This window comes from Piliocolobus tephrosceles, chromosome 4 (assembly GCF_002776525.5).
Source record: "Piliocolobus tephrosceles isolate RC106 chromosome 4, ASM277652v3, whole genome shotgun sequence".
NCBI lineage: Eukaryota > Metazoa > Chordata > Mammalia > Primates > Cercopithecidae > Piliocolobus > Piliocolobus tephrosceles.
In genome coordinates this window covers 116,456,121-116,473,092 of record NC_045437.1, presented here as the reverse complement: position 1 = coordinate 116,473,092, position 16,972 = coordinate 116,456,121, and the positions used below count along the sequence as shown (strand labels likewise).

At 44.5% G+C, this 16,972-nt stretch overlaps 1 protein-coding gene across 2 annotated transcripts in view; it reads left to right on the top strand.

The window, feature by feature from the left end:
* Positions 1 to 16,972, top strand: part of NSG2 (neuronal vesicle trafficking associated 2) — a 101,411-nt gene that overhangs the window by 45,845 nt on the left and 38,594 nt on the right. For both annotated transcript variants that reach the window (XM_023218965.1, XM_023218964.1), the window contains exon 3: positions 12,340 to 12,423. In XM_023218965.1, the coding sequence (XP_023074733.1) occupies positions 12,340 to 12,423 (84 nt within the window). The remainder of the gene's footprint in view (positions 1 to 12,339; positions 12,424 to 16,972) is intronic.

Here is a 16,972-nt window from a genome sequence, read left to right as displayed (position 1 = left end):
CATCCACCCATCCATCCATCCATCTCCCCATCCATTCATCATCCACCAGTCCGTCCATCCATCTCCCCATCTGTTCATCATCCACCCATCCAGCCAGCCAGCAAGTCTTATAGGGTGCCCTCTGTGAGCCAGGCGCTGTGCTAGGCCATGGATACACAGCAATGAAAAGACAGCATTGGCCACTGCTTTTATGGAGCTTCCAGTCCAATGAAGAAGAGAGACTTCCAACAACCCATCATACAAATAAAAGCATATAGATGCAAATTGTGGGAAGGGCTATTAAGGAAAGAACAAGGTGTTGTAATGTAAGGAGAGATAAGACATATAGGGGACCTAGTTATAATGACAGGATGGTCAGGCAGCAGGTCTAACTGAGCCCTGAGGAGGGTGGAGGAACGGTCAAGGGGCCACGTTGGCTGATGATGTCAAATGATGGGGAGACACTTAAGAGATGAGGTGGAGTGGGCACCAGTTTATGTGGGCCCTGGTGTATTTTTTTTTTTTCCAAAAGCTATTTAAAGCAGGAGAGTCACAGGATCAGAGTTTGATTTTTGGAAGATTGCCCTCGTTGCTGTGAGCCACCCTGGGGACAAGGGACAAGGGACAGGCTCAGTCTCATGCCTGGTCTTTTGACCTCCTCTACCTCTTTCTGTTCAATCAGTCCTCCACACAGCACCAGATTAGTGTCCCCCAAACAGGGGTGACTGAGTTGTCTGAAGCACCCCCAATATGGGAGTAGAAGAAAGGAATGGGGGGTCTGACACCAGCTAGAAGGCCACTGCTACATTCAGGGAGGAGAGGATAGTGGGGCAGTGGCAGTGGGGTGGGAAGGCTGGTGGTATTTAGACATGGTGCCAGATTGGTTGGGAGGAGAATTTGCTTTCTCTGCTTCATTTGCCCACTAGACCTGAGGCCCCAGCTAGACCTGAGGCTGTGTCATCCTGGTAGCCTTCGGCCTGGCATGCAGTGGGCAGTGGAAATTACTGGCTGATCCCCCTCTTGCCTAGCTTAAAACTGGACTCAGTTTCTCTACTTGGTAGCTGAAGAAGTAGACTCAAATCTAGGTGACTTTCTCTAGGCCATGGGAGCAAGCTCCTGAGAAGCTGGAACATTAGTCTGTAGACATCAAATTTCAGGACATGCCTTTGGTGCTTTGCTGCCTTTGGTTCATCTAAGGAGCCACAATAACCCAGGTGTCCCCACAACCCCTGTGAGGTTGCTACCATGATCCCCATTATACAGGTGCAGAAACAGGCTCAGACAGGTGGAAGGCTGTCCTAGGGTGCACCAAAGGAAAACAATGTAGCCAAGATCTGCATGCAGGTGTGCTGGGAAGGGTGGCCGGTCTGCAGAAAGCAAACCACAGACAGGCACAACCCACCTTGGCAGAGCCCCAGGTGAACCATAATCGGCAGGTCTGCTGCTGCGTTCTGGGCAAACACTTCTTTTCTTTCTATTGATTATTAAGTCTTTATGCATCTTGGAGGAGGTTGCTTACCTGCTTGTGGGAGGAGAGGAACACAGATATTTAGAAACTAATGACTAACGTATGGCATGTTTTAAATTTTTCATGGTAGGCCGTATGCACTTTATAGTCCTAGAGACCTTGGTTCAAATCTCAGCTAAGCTATTTACTTATTACTGTGTAGCTTTAGGCACATTACTTAGCATCTCTGGGCTTTGAGTTTGTTCAGCCCTAAAACAGGTAATAATATCTACCTAAGAGGGTGCTGGGGAGGGAAACAGTGTGACAGTTGTCTAATGGGCCCAGCTCAGTGCAAGGCATACTGAGGGAGCACACAGATAGTTTCCTTTCTTTCACTGGGCATCTAGAATATGTCTCTTGAAGATGATAGCTTTAGAAGGAGACTGCAGAAGTGGAGCATGCTGAGAAGGATGGGGTTTCACAGATGGGTGTGGGGCGGTGTGGGGCCTGATGATGCTCTGCAGGGGAGGCCTGAAAGGGGACCTAAGGCCTGTGGGCCTTCTGGGCCTCTCCCTGGGCTTTCTGCAGGGTTTCTTTTTCTCCCCGAGACACAACATACGAGAAACGTAGCCTTTCCCCAGGGAAGAGCAGAAATGCACATCCCTGCAGGCTCCAGGCCCTAGAGCCCCCTGGTTCTTCAGAGAATCTCAAGAGATGAATCTCAAATTGGGACAACATCTCTGACTAGGCAAATCCTGCAAATAGGTAATGACAATAAACATAACAAAAATGCCGTATAATTTAAAAACACAATTTTAAACAAAATATACTTTTTTTACCTACCGGATTGGCGCAAAAAAAAGGATATTTCCTCATGTTGACAACACTGGGGCAAAGTTGTCCTCAATTCGCTCTTGTTGGTTATGTAATGTGATGCAGTGTTTTTCAGAGGGTATTTTGACATTGTCTGTAAAATGTAAACTGTGGATAGCATTGGACTGGTATACTTTTCACTGGTAGGAAGTTACCCTATGGGTATATATTTCAAGTATGCAAAGGCCACTATATGTTGAAAAGAACTGGGAACAACTTGGACTGTTCCCTGAGAAGGGCCTGGTTAACTGAGCTCTGGCGCATGCATGTGGAAGCCTAAGCAGAGGTTTTGAGAATGAGGCTGATCTGCACGCGCCAGCGTGGAAGGATGTAACAGACACGCTGCTTCGTCCAAACAGCTTTAAAGAGAATGGTGTGGAGTGATCCCATTTGGGGAAACACACACAGTGTGAGCATGTTTTATTCTTGTAATTCGTAAGACAGTTTTGGAAGGACACACAGAAAACTGTTAAATGTTTGGGAAATGGGGATTGGAGTAGGTGCATTCCATTTGAAGAATTTGATGCTATACTTTTCATCTTTTTTTTTTTTTTTACCATAAGAATGCATCAAATTTTATTCATTGATTTTTAGAGACAAGGTCTCTCTCTGTCGTCCTGAAGCTGGAGTATAGTAGTGATGTGATCATACATAGCTCCCTGTAGTCTCGAACTCCTGGGCTCAAGCAATCCTCCTGCCTCAGTCCCCTAAGTAGCTGGGACTACAGGCACATGCTACCACACCCAGGCTGATTTTTAAATACTTTTTGTAGGTGGAGCCTTGTTGCCCAGGCTAATCTTAAACTCCTGGCCTCAACTGATCCTCCTGCCTTGGCCTCCCAAAGTGCTGGGATTACAGATGGAAGCCACTGCACCTGGCCTTAGATTTTCTATAAAAAAAATTCACCCCCGTTTCACAGATGGCGAATGGTCTCAGGGAGTGGATGTAACTTGTTCACTTTCACACGCAGGGAGATCACGGTGAAGCCAGTGCCTCTGTCTGTACAGGGAGGTGTCACAACAGCACAGTTTGAATTCAAATCCTACCTCCACCTACTTGCACTGTGACGCTGGGCAAGTTTATTCACCACTCTGACCCTCTGTTTCCTCATGACACTAATGTCTTCCTCTGAGGTTTGTTGTAAAGATAAAATGAGGAAAATACATAGCAAATGTTTATCATAGTGCCTAGCACATAGTAGATGCTTAATGCAGTGGTGTAATTATTGTTGTTGTTCTTAACATTATCTGTTTAGTCCCAGAATCAGGTTCCTTGTTTCTGGAGGTCACAGGGCTACACCAGGCAGCAAGGAGAGGTGAGCAGTGACATAGCCTGGGCCTCTGGACCGTGGAAGACCCAAGTGGCAGAGCTCTGGGCTCCACTGAAATGATTCCAGCCCAGGCAGCTTGCCTCTGTTCAGAGCAGAAGGAGCTGGAAGTCCCCCGTAGAGGATCCCATGGAGAGTAGCTCATCTCGCCCCATGCTATGCATTGCCGTAGAAGTGGGGAGTTACAGACTTACTGAAGCAGATATTTCATTTGAGACCAGCTTTTATACAGCCTCTGAGAAAGCAAAGGCCCAGCAAGAAAAACAAAGTTTATTCCATGGAAAGAGCTCTGGACTGAGAGTTGGCGTTCATACTAGAGACCTACTTCCGACCCAGTCTTACTGTGTGACCTGTGGCACATCCCTTTCCGGCTCTGCGCCTCAGTCTCCCCATTTGTGAATTGATGGGGTTGGACAACACTGCCACTTAAGTCTTTTGGGCACTGACATTTTACCTTGTGTTCGGGGCCCAAAACCAACCTTCAAGGACCCAGGAGAAAACTCGAATCCAAAGAGGGAGTGTGGAGTGAGGAGCGATAGGTGCAAATGGGGGAAGCTCCCAACTAAGGCTGCAGGCCCCATCTGGGCAACTTCGCCTTCTCTCTTTAGAAATAGAAGTTATTTGTTCACTCATTCATTCCACAGTTTTTATGGCCTCCCTGTTATGTCCTGGTTCCCCAGGATCAGAGCTCAAGTGTTAGGTGGCGCTTGGATCTGAGCTTGGGTTCAAGTCTGGGCTCTGCCTCCTAGTGGCCATGTGAGGTTATGAAGTCACTTCTGCTCTCTGGGACTCAGGCTTCTTATCTGTAAAATGGGAATGATTACCTTTACCTCATAGAATGACTGAGAAGATTGGCTGAGATATAGGATGTAAAGTGTTTGGCACAGTGCCAGGTGTGTAGTGGGCACCTTTACAAAAAACCTAAAACCATGATGAATACGAAAGAGTATGATATTCTTGAGTTTGAATTGAGCTCAACCTGAGGCCAGTCATTTGATCACAGGCAAGTGACTGAACTCTTGGAGGCTAAATTTCCTCATCTGAAAAATGGGAATAATAATAATGATTCTGAAGGAGAGAACTGAGGCCTGGAGAGAATGTTGTCAGGAGAATTGTGAGAATTGAATGAGTCCACATCAGCAGGGCACCTGGCATGTGCTGGCTCATAGTGGGGACTCAGTGCCAGCCATTCATTGTCCTGGCTCTGAACCTGTCTCTTTGCTCCAGGGATGATGGGTATAGCTTAGACCTATTTTTGGACTGTGCAAGTCCAGCTCATAAAAATACAATCTTGCTCCTTGTCAGCACTTCTGCACTTTTATTTATTGTTCCTGCCAATCCTCGGACCTCTCCATGTGGGAACCTCTTCATTATTGATAATCCTGGGAAGTAGTATTTTAAATTTTTATGATCTATACTTTGCACCATCTGAACCACCATGCATTATCTGGCCTTGCCAGTGAAATGGGAATTATATCCAGACGAGGGGTCCTTTAGGGATGAATAATTTATCCCATTTTCACAATACCAATTATATTAAATTATGTTCTTCATATTAGCAGCTGACAGGACAATGGGGATCCAACATGTAAATATGGAAAGAATACAAAGTTATTGCTTTGCCCAAATCCACAATCGTATTTGAAAACCTGGAGTTTCATTTTTCCAAATATCTATAAAACCCCACTTTAAAGCATAAAAAGAGTAGGAGGAATTTTGCCTCTCCACTCTCCTCTTTTCTTCTCTCGTTTCTGCTGATAGACAAGGCACTCAGGGCTCTGTTTTGCCCCATTTTCTTTTAACTGTGGGAAAAGGAAGAATGTCTAGAAGAGAGGCTTTCTTTGCAAATTTATTTTTCTCCTTTCTTGTTCTCTTTGCCTATGCAAGCTTATAACTCCAAGGTACAATTAATAACGATTGGCTAACATTTCTTATGCTTTCCCTTTCAGAGTACTAAAAAGATGTAACAGTGACTATATCGTTTATAGAAGGAAAATGTTTCTGGCTCTACTCCATAGGAACAAAACACCAAGCTTTATGAAAGTCCTCTAGCTGGCTGGTTGCAGTGATGCAGTGACTTTGTAGGGTTGTATTTTCCCTGCTCTCTGCCAGTCCTTCACTGTGGCCAGAGGCCTCTCTTGTGCCTGAAATGCATACCTGCAAAGCCATTTTCTCATTTATAATCATTCCTCAGCTCTTCACTGCCCTCACATTAACCTTCAAGGTGCCTAGTATAGCATTCAGAGCCTCTATGTACCTCTCTAGCTTCCTCCCTGTCACCTACTCACCTCAGCCATCCTGTTCCCTGGCCACTTAAAACTGCTTCTCTGTAGTTGCCTCAGGTGTTGGCCTCCTGGATGTCTTCTGAAGGTTTACTGGTATTGTCTCTCCCTCAATATAGAGGGATCTTTTCCCTGGGTCTGGAAACAAGGAAGCTGTCCAGGGCAAAGATCCAAAGAGAGATGACGATGTCCTGTACTGGGGTAGAGGTCGTGCAACTGGATGAGGGAGTGGATTTAAGGGAAATTTTTGAGGAAGCTGGAGCTGGAATGGGTGGAATAATGGAATGAATTTTGAGACTAAAGAGAAGGGAGGAGTCATGAGAGATTTCTGTGTTGGTTTGGATAATGCTGCTGTTATCTTCTAAGTAGGGGATTACAGGGCATGAAGATGTTGAGAGTGAGGTGGCTGGGGCAGGAGGGTCAAGGGTGAATGTCCAGTAGGGTCTTCTGAGTGTTGAGTGACATGTGAGTGGAAGTATAAATTTAGGAGTCATGACGATAAACAGTGAACTTGATTAGCCAGGTGTGGTGGCACATGCCTCTAGTCCAAGCTACTCAGGAGACGGAGACAGGAGAATTGCTCGAACCCAAAATGTAGAGGTTGCAGTGAGCTGAGATCATGCCACTGCACTCCAGCCTGGGCAACAGAGTGAGACTCTGTCTCAACAACAAAACAACAACAACAACAAAACCAACCAAACAAACAAAAAGCCAGTGAACTTGGAGGTGACGGGAGTAAGAACATGCAGAGGGGTCTTGTAGATGGAAAGAAGAGCGGTCATGAGCTGGCTTTGAGAAATCCCAACACTGAGAGGTCAACAGAAAGAGGAGGAGCCTGGAGTGGAGACTGAGGAGGTCTGATGGGTGAGCCAGCAAGAGAACCAAGAGAGAGGTTGCCATGGGACCAAGGGAGGAGAACCTTTCAAGGAGGAGAGAGAGAACAAGCTTGTCAAAAATGACTGAGAGTTTGAAGAAGATGAAGGCAGAGCACTGGCCGTTTGTTCCAGGCAAACAGGCCATGACCTTTTGAAATGGAGATGGAGTTCCAAAGAGCTAACACTTCCTTGGGGTGAAGAAAAAATATTGTGTAGCAGCCTGAGTTGCTTTTGGAGAAAATGTGGCTTAGCTAAAGAAAAGAGTAGATGACTGAGGACTCACATGGTGTCAGGCACCCGCCTGTCTCTTGGCCTGTATTTGAGTTTTGTGGTTTGAGGAGTGAGGACCTGAAACTAAAGGGACTGTTTTCATTAGAAAGTCACTCAGAGCCTAAGTAGAATTTCATAGGGATTCACAGCAAAGCAGGACATGGATTTGAAGAGAGGGTTATGGCCCCAACTCTGCCTAACTTCAGTACCCTCTAACCCTATGACTGGGCAAATGGTGAGTGGTATATTTTTATGATAAATATATGATACATATAAATTATTATACATATACTTGAAGTTGATGTAAATGACATCACACAGTATATAAAAACCTCTTGGTGTCTCATTTCTTTTGTTCAATGTAATGTCTATGAAATTCATCAATGCATATGTAATATAACTTTGAGATATTCCATGTTCTGAGTAAAACACAATTTATCCATTCTTCTGTTAGTGCACATTTGAGATGTTCCCAGTTTGGGGCTATCAGGAACAAAGCTGCTATGAATGTTCTTGTATCTTTTGGTGGACCCATTGTGTTTTTGAGCGGACTTTTTGCTGACACTTAGGAAATCTATTGATTTTGGTTTACTTATTTAGTTTTGGCTACCTTACTAAATTCTAATCGCTTTTCAGTTCATTTTCTTGGGTTTTCCTGGAAGACATGTGTATCAGATAGAAAGCTTTCAGTTTCAAGTAACAGAAAACCCAGCCAAAATTGGATTAAGGCCCAAAGTGTAAGTATTTGCCCCATAACTGTGGATCGCAGAGTAGGTCTAACTTCAGGCATGGTGTAATCCCAGGGTAGGATGTCATTTGGACCCAGCTCCATTTCTCTGGGTTCCTCTTGGCTCTGCCCTTCTTTGTGTGCTGCCTTTGTTCTTCTCCTGGTTCCCATCAAGGTGGCAACAATTCACCACACCATCCAGACGAAGAGTCACTCATGAAGACCTGCAGGGCTTCTTTCATCAAGACACTAGTCAATACTACCTCATAGCTCATTGGTCCACATTGGGTAACATGCCCATGTCTGAGTCAGTCAAATTGTGTGATCAACAGGATGGTAGGCCCTGATGGGCTCAATTTCCCTAGGGACCATCACTGTCACTGAGGAAAGGATCAATCCCACTGAACCACATGGCTGCCACACAGTGAGGCAGGGGTGGATTCCTGAAAGTAATATCATAGAGCTTTTGGTTGAAGAAAGAGATGGATGCTAGAGAAGCAACCCCAAACTATTATTATGAGAATGAGAATGATATTGCCTGTAACAATTATTCATGGTCTTGTTCTGACAGTAATTTTCTTCAGTTCTGTCTCCTGCCTCAACATGTTGCTTAGAATATGGGGTCTTTTAAGTTTGCACAGAATGGAAATGGTTTTGAGCTTTTTCAAAAGCTCTGGGAAGGATGTTTATAAGAATAGAGAGGGAGAGAGAAAGACTAAGAAGCAAGTACTTCTTAATATTTTTAAAAAACTTTTACTGGTCTCTGAGTTTGCATACAACATTTGATGTGAAGATGCTCAAGACCAGTTGGAGGACTGTGGATCTAGAAAGGAAGGGAGCAAGCCAAGAGATGATTGAGATAGACTTGGCAATGTGGGAAGGTGGACTAGTATTCTATCACTGTGTGACAAATTACCAAAAATTAAGTGGCTTAAAAACCGCAAACTTATTATCTCACAGTTTTCATAGGTCAGAAGTCTAGCCATAGGCTAGCTGGATTCTCTGCACAGGGTCTCATGAGCTGAAATCAAGATGTTGGCAAGACTGCATTCCCACTGACACTTGGGATCCTCTTTCAAGCTCATTGAGGCTGCCGGCAGATTTCAGTTCCTTGTGGTTGGAGGACTGAGGTCCTGGTTTTCTTGTTGGCGCCTGGTTGAGGGTTGCCCTCAGGTATTAGCTGCATGGCTCTCTTTCAGCATGTCAGTTTAATTCTTCAAGGTCAGTGGAGAATCTGTTTCCAGTCTGTTATGCTGGAGTTTTACATAGCACAGTGTAATCATGGGAGGGACTAGCCCATCATAACCACAGGTCCAGCCCACATTCTAAAGGGAGGAAATTATACAGCACATGAACACCATGGGGCAGGAATCTCTGGAGCCAAATTAGAATGCTCCCTACCACAAAAAGCAATTATTACCCCAAGGCTTGTGGCTCATGCTGACCAGGAAACACATGTATTATATATATGTTAATAGATGTGTAATATATGTATCACACACACATATGTGTATATACACACATACATAGGGAGATAAAATTAAAATTATAAATCCAAGTTTGTGAATATTTCTAAAACTGTAGATTAAGAGAAATAATCAGACATCTAAATTTTCTTTACCACTTCATAACCTGACAGTTGATCTAGTGATGTACAAAATATTTCTAATAACTGAAATTTGTAGAATATCCTTTCAGTTCACAAAGCACCTGCATGTATGTTCTTTCATTTGGTCCATCCCAGGTTACTGTGAACTAGCCTAGGAGCTTTACCATTTGCTCTTCTGTTTACATTAGCTTGCAGCTCTCACATTCTAATTGCAGTTCACATGCCAGCAAAGTGGGTCCTTGCAGATCTCATGCTATTTCACCCCTTGGTTTCGTTGACTCTGTGGTTCACTTTGCAGAGACTGTCTTCCCTTGTCTTGTCCTCCCAGGAAACTTCTATTCCTCTTCCAAAACTCTTTTTTTTTTTTCTTTTTTTGAGGCAGAGTGTCGCTCTGTCTCCAGACTGTAGTGGCACGATCTTGGCTCACTGCAACCTCCGCCTCCCAGGTTCAAGTGATTCTCCTGCCTCAGCCTCCTGAGTAGCTGGGATTATACGTGCACGCCACCACGCCCAGCTCATTTTTTTTTTTTTTTTTTTTTTTTAGTAGAGATGGGGTTTCACTATGTTGGCCAGGATGGTCTCGATCTCTTGACCCTGTAATCCGCCCGCCTCAGCCGTCCGAAGTGCTGGGATTGCAGGCGTGAGCCACTGCGCCTGGCCCTCAAACTCTTTTTTTTTAGTCAGGTCAGTTGGGGGCATTCTTGGATGGCCTTGTTCTTGCGAAGTCCTTGTGTTGCTCTTGATAGGCTAGGTAGCATGACCCTGCAGCCTGACAGGTGCAAGGCTCCACTCTACAGCTGCCTCAGACATCTATGGAAGAAAATGTATAGCACCCAGATGTTATTGGATTAATGTTCTGAATGTCTAACTTGTATCAACTCATTTATGCCTCCCAGCAATCCGACGAGGTGGTCATGGTGATTTCCCCATTTTATAGTTAAGAAAATCAAGACACAGAAGGCTTCATCAACTCACCCAAGGTCACTAGCTAGTAAGTGCCGGAGCCAGGATTTGAACTCAGCCCACACTTGTACACTCTCCTACAATATTGACAATATTGGTATCTGCTTTTTAGTGTAGAATTAAGTAAGATAAGGTATGTCAAATGCTCACTGCCTGCTATATAGTAAATGCACAAAGTATGAGAATTATTTTTCTTATCTGTGGTACAAGAGCTTCTGTTTTCCTATTCTTTGGCCTAGGGGGTAGGAAGAAAACAAAAATAACAGAGTATCTTTCTGCCCCACCCCCTGTAAGCTCTCATCCATGTTTGGCTGCATTGCTTCCCTGTTTCAGGAAGCCAGGGGCTCTCTTCTTGTTGTTTGGAGGAACAGACTGCAAAGAGGGTGGGATACAACAGCAGAATTTCTATCTGGAAATGGGTTCTAGAGGTAAGAGAGGGTGGGGTGCTAATGGGCTGGGGCCCAGGGCCTCCTTAACCAACGTAAGTCCAGCCATAGGTTAGCTGGGTTTAGGTACCACCTGGTAGGTGTTTCATGTGTGGTAGTGCTGTCCCTATCCCTTCCTTTTTGAGCTGCATTGAGTCCGTGGCATGCCTCACAGATGTTGAAGGACATTCTTCATAGAAGAATTCTTGCTCTAGTTAATACGCTTGACTGTTGTCTCCAGGGAAAGCTGGTAGGTGTTTTCAGTGAAAATTCTGTTAATTTAAGTCATACTGGGAAGTAGGAGTGATCATGGTTAGAAGATTACTTCATTTTAGCTGTATGACCCTGGACGAGTGACTTAGCATCTCTGAGCTTGAGTTTCCTTGTTAGGAGAATGGAAATAATAGAGATAGGTAGGTAAGGCATATGAAGTGCTTGATCTAGTTCCAGCACATAATAAATGGTTCAGAAATATTGCTCATTATCATCTCACTTAAGTCTCAAAGCAACCTTACAAAATAGGGATATGATTAGAATTATTCTATTTCACAGGTGAGACCCTGAGGCTGAGACAGCTTCTGTGTTCCTCATGGCACTGCAACACTTGGCAATAGTTATTGATTATCTGTCAGGTTTCTTTTTCTTTCACTTTGCCTGCACAGTGGGATGGAGTTACATAAATGTCTTGTCAGGTTGACAGCATATCTTGATAGGATGTTAACCACCTCTGCAAAAATATTCAGACTTTAGAAAAATAAGATGATACAACAGATTCAACAGAACTTTATATTTTTCTTCTTACAAGTCCCCAGATCAAATTGGAATTAAGTGTGTGTGCAAAGGTTTGGAAACAGAATCTTCATCATAGCTTTCTATTTTATTTTATTTTATTTATTTTCATATATATTTGTTTAATTTTTATGGGTACATAGTAGGTATATATATTTTCGGGGTACAGGAGATATTTTGATACAGGCATGCAATGTGAAGCACATCATGGAGATTGGGTGTTTATCCCCTCCATCCCCTCCATTTATCCTTTGAGTTACAAACAATCCCATAACTTGTTTATATAACCAAAACTGTGGAGGCAACCTAAATATATAACAATTAAAGTTTCATTAGATCAGTTGCAGTACACACATACAGTGAAATGTTATATTATACCAAAAGGCAAAATAAAATCATGTATTTGTTTACATTGGAAAACTGGAGAAAAATATAGCATTATGTGATAAAAGCAGGTTATAAACTATAAAGTATGAATTCATCTCATAAAAAATATGTTTTCATAAATAGTAAATATATAACAATAGGTACATATATAAGTCTATACAAATATCTAACAAGGTGTAATCAAAATTGTTACCTAGGGTTGTCTCTGTTAGAATGGGGAAGTATTATGAGTAATTTGAATTTTCTCTTATGTGTGTTTGAAGGGAGGTGTTCTTTATTTTTTTGATCTTTATGTCATGTATAATAAATTCTGGTTACTAAAAAAAAAAAGGAAGGAAAATGTTTCAAGTCTCCATGCATGCTAACACACTGATTGAATCTTTCAGGTGATTGTGAAGACAAGAACGGAATATCAGCCGGAACAGAAGAACAAAGGGAAGTTCCGGGTGCCGAAAATTGCTGAATTTACGGTCAGTTTCTTGATGGCATAATAGAAAGAGTAAAGGTGAGGCTGGCTCCAGCCAGCTCAGCACACCTCGTGCTTGGAGCAAGTACTGCTGTCGGTGGGGAAATGACGCAGGCTATTTCTGAAGGATTTCTTGAAGCCGTACAGTCTGGTCACTGAGTTTAATCAAATAACAAGAACTCTGCCTCTGAGGTCTGTCATATTCTTGTGTACTCTGGAATGTTCTGATAAATCTCATAATTGATAAATGCCTCTTTTATTCCTTCTCCTTTCTCCTGTTCCCTTCCTCCTGCTTTTTCATCACAATCTCCAGGAAATGTGATAGAAGTGCAGTAAGTAACTCACATTTTAGTCCTTGGTTGCAACAAATATGAGAAAAAAAAATGGTGAGGAAAGAAAAGCTGGCTTCTTGGTGGTGAAACCCTAATGGTTGATTTCCTGTTTCTTGGTGGAGGGGCCGCGAGCAGCACTGGGGAATATGTTGCTAGCTGTGACGAATTGCATGAAGGAGCCACAAAGCTCCTTCACCTCTGTGAGGGTGAAAGAGGAACCCCAGGGAATGCCCTGAGGAAGTCACTTAGGAGCTGAGGTGGGTGGGGAAGCAGGTATGAAGCAGGTACAAGGTGCTGGCAGCTGAGGAAGGTGCAGCTTGTGCAAAGGCCCTGAGGTGGGAAGGAGGCTAACCTCAACCCTGAATAGAAACAGAAATAGAAACCCTGAATAGAAGTAAGGACAGTGAGGCTGGGATCTAGGAGGGTGCGGGGAGCAGACACAGATGAGGCAGAAGTGGGCGGAGGACAGACAGTTCCAAGCATTGAAGGCTATATGAAGGCATTTAGGGTTTAATACTAAAAGCAACAGGAAGCCTTTGCAGGACTTCAGGAGGAAAAGGGACATGATTAAATTTGTGTTTTAGAAAAAGTATGCTGGCTTTTACATGGCTAATGGAGTGTAGTGGATGAAAGGGGATATGGGGGCACTATTAGGCTACTGCAGTCATTCAAGAGAAAAAACACAAAAAACAGTGGCAGATCAGATAAGGCTGGTGAGTGGGTGGAGAGATGCAGGCAGATCTGAAATATTTAGGAGGCAAACAATCAACCCTGGAGGCAGTAGAACAAGTGGTCCTGTGGCTGGACGATTCAGCAGCCTGGCTGGGCTTGAGCCTTGTTTCCACTTTGTCCTAGCTGTGTAGCCACAAGCAAGTCATCAAACCTCACTTATCAAATGGAGATAATAGTAAGGTTGCTATGAAGATGAAGTACAAAATACATGCAAAGAACTTGGATCTGTACAGAATAAGTGCACAATTAATAGTAGCCTTTTTATGTCAACTGTGACCGGGAGCTTTGAAAGTGAACATGACTCGTGGTTGGTTATCTGGGAATGGAAGTGTATGCGGGGAGAAACATGTGGGTTTGTCTGTCTTTGACTGTTTTTCTCCCCACTAAATGAATACTGAAGCAGCTGAGTATGTGGCCCAGGGGAGGAGTGTGGTCCCTCTGTGTGCATCCCCTGGAATGTGGAACTTCCCTAGATGCCACCCTCCTCTTGGAGAGCAGCGGCTGGTCTTACTTTTTTATTGTACTTTAAGTGTCTGCCACACAGCACAGGCCCAGGGAAAGTGGACCAAGACCCAGCTGCACACAAGTACTTGCAGGAATAAGCAGGTACCTACATGAATGAGCACAGAGCTTGCAGGAGAGGCCTGCGGTATCTTGGTGCCCCAGGCCATGGGGTCAAGTTGACCTGTTTTCCTGGCAAGAGATCACAAGAAATATTTCCAGGTGCACATGTAGGAATGTTTAATGCAGTACTATCTATAAAATTAAAGTATTGGAAACTAGACTTTCAACAACTTTCTTGTGATTTCATAAATGAGAACACATCCACATGATGAACTACTTTACAGTTTCTTAAGAATTACCTTTTTTGTTTTCTCGGAGAGTGGTTTTCTCTAAATTATATGTTTATGAGATACTTTCATCTAATTTTTACTTTTTTATGCTTTCCAAATTTTATGCAATGTGCACTTAATTATTTCAATAATCAGGCAAAAATGAGAATTGTTTTTTAAGTGTGCTTTTTTAAAAAAAAACAGAGTGTTAAGAGTTTTTAATGAAATCCTTTATCCAGCAGTCATTTGAAATGATGGCTATGAAGTGCAATAATTTGGGCAAATACTTAAAGGGAGAATGTTGAGTGAGTAAAGCAGAGATTAAAATTGCATGCTTTCTAGAATTGGAGCTATGAAAAATTACAAATACAGAGGAACAACAACATGGAAATAAATGTATTAATATTAAAATGCTGTCTATGGCTGTGTTATTAGCAGTGATGTAGGGCTATGGTTATTTTTTTGTCTTACTTGACAACTTTTGGTGATGTGGCTATTTTTTCATATCTCCGTGAGAGATTGATATAATCCCCTATGGCTCCGAGAGGTGACACAACATGCTTACCCACCAGCAAGTGGCAGAGCCAGTGTGCAGAGCCAGGGTCTGGCGGCCTCTCTGCTCAGCCATGATGCCTGCAGTAGGTAACTGCTGGGTGGAACCGAAATGAGTCAGCTAAGAGAAAAAGGGGTGCTGGGTCAGGGACTAGGGCCTGTAGAAGTTCTCCACCCCCGTGCAGTTTGACTTAATTAGTCCTGGGGGTCAGGAAAGAAGGGTTTTGTGGTTCAGGGGCAGCCCTCTGTCAGCCCTGACTGTCAGGCATGGGCAGAGGGGGACCTGCACTTGAAACAAAATGGGAGGAATGGAGCAGATTCTCTTGTGCTTATGTAAAGCTGCAAGCATTCAGTAGCCTGGTTTTTTCGCTTTCTTAAAGAGAGCTCCCTCTGAGCCCTGTGAAGGATGCACCTGCAGGTGCAGAGGTGGATGCAGGGAGGCTAGGGAGGAGGTGTGGAGGTAATTAAGAAGAGTCTGAGGGTCTGAGCTGAGTCAGCAAGCTGGGGCTCAGGATCCAGGGAGGGGCTGTGATGGAGGTGGAATTTACAGCACTTGCTCCTGGTTGGAGGAAGGGCATTGAGGGACTCTTTGGTGTTTGGCTTGTCTACTGGCCACTGAGGTAGGGAGCTGGGGAGATGTTCTGAGTGTGAGGTGCCTGGAGTCCATGGGTGGGGAGGAGGAAAACAGGTGGTCTGACCACCCTTGGAACTAACAGGCTTGGAGCTCAGGATGGAGATTTCCACCAGAGAACCAAGGCTGGAGTCAGGGAATGTACAATTAGAGAGCTTGGTGCTGTTACACAGTCACTGGGTCACCCTGCAGATATATTGCCCAGCGCTGAGGGAACCTTGGGAACAGCAAAGGTGCACCCCTTCTCATTCCAATCCCTTCATGGATCGGGGAGAGCTTGTGATTTGAATTTCAGAATTAACCTGGAGAAAGCAGTTCATGGCAATTATACTGTGAGAGAGAAAAGAAGGGAGCAGGGTGGGGAGAGATGAATAGAGAAGATTCACTGAAAGAATTGCCTGGAATTTTTGTCATTTCTGAAACTAAGGAGGCCCTGCAGTCATTGTAAAGGGCCACAGACTTGAAATATTTTCATCAGGGTTATGTGAGAAAATGGGAACATGCAGACAGAAAAACCTTCCTTCTTTCTTAATCTGAGAGTGAGGGGTTCTCTAAAATTGATTTTGCTATGAAAGGTGCTGGTGCTGTGGAGGGTGTTTGTGTCATGGGATCTTGATGCTGTGGAAGGTGCTGGTGTCATGTTGGGGGTGCTGGTGTTATGGTGATCCTGGTGCTGTGGAAGGTGCTGGTGCTGTGGAAGGTGCTGGTGCTATATAGGGTTCTGGTGTCATGGTGATCCTGGTGCTGTGGAAGGTGCTGGTGCCATGTTGGGGGTGCTGGTGTTATGGTGATCCTGGTGCTGTGGAAGGTGCTGGTGCTATATAGGGTTCTGGTGTCATAGTGATCCTGGTGCTATGAAAGGTGCTGGTGCTATGGAGGGTGCTGGTGTCACGGTGATCCTGGTGCTATGGAAGGTGCTGGTGCTGTGGAAGGTGCTGGTGTCATGGGAATCCTGGTGCTATGGAAGGTACTGGTGCTGTAGAAGGTGCTGGTGTCATGGGAATCCTGGTGCTATGGAAGATGCTGGTGCTGTGGAAGGTGCTGGTGTCATGGGGATCCTAGTGCTGTGGAAGGTGCTAGGACTATGGAGGATGCTGCTGTCTTGGTGATCCTGGTGCTATGGAGAGTGCTGGTGTCATGGTGATCCTGGAGCTGTGGAGAGTGCTGGTGTCATGGTGATCCTGGTGCTGTTTAAGGTGCTGGTGTCGTGGTGATTCTGGTGCTGTGGAGGGTGCTGGTGCTGTGGAAGATGTTGGTGCTATGGAGGTGATCCTGGTGCTGTGGAGGGTGCTGGTGTCATTGTGACCCTGGTACTGTGGAGGGTGCTGGTGTCATGGTGATCCTGGTACTGTGGAGGGTGCTGTTGTCATGATGACTCTGGTGCTGCAGAGGGTGCTGGTGTCATGGTGACCCTGATGCTGTGGAGGGTGCTGTTGTCATGGTGACCCTGGTGCTGTGGAGGGTGCTGGTGTC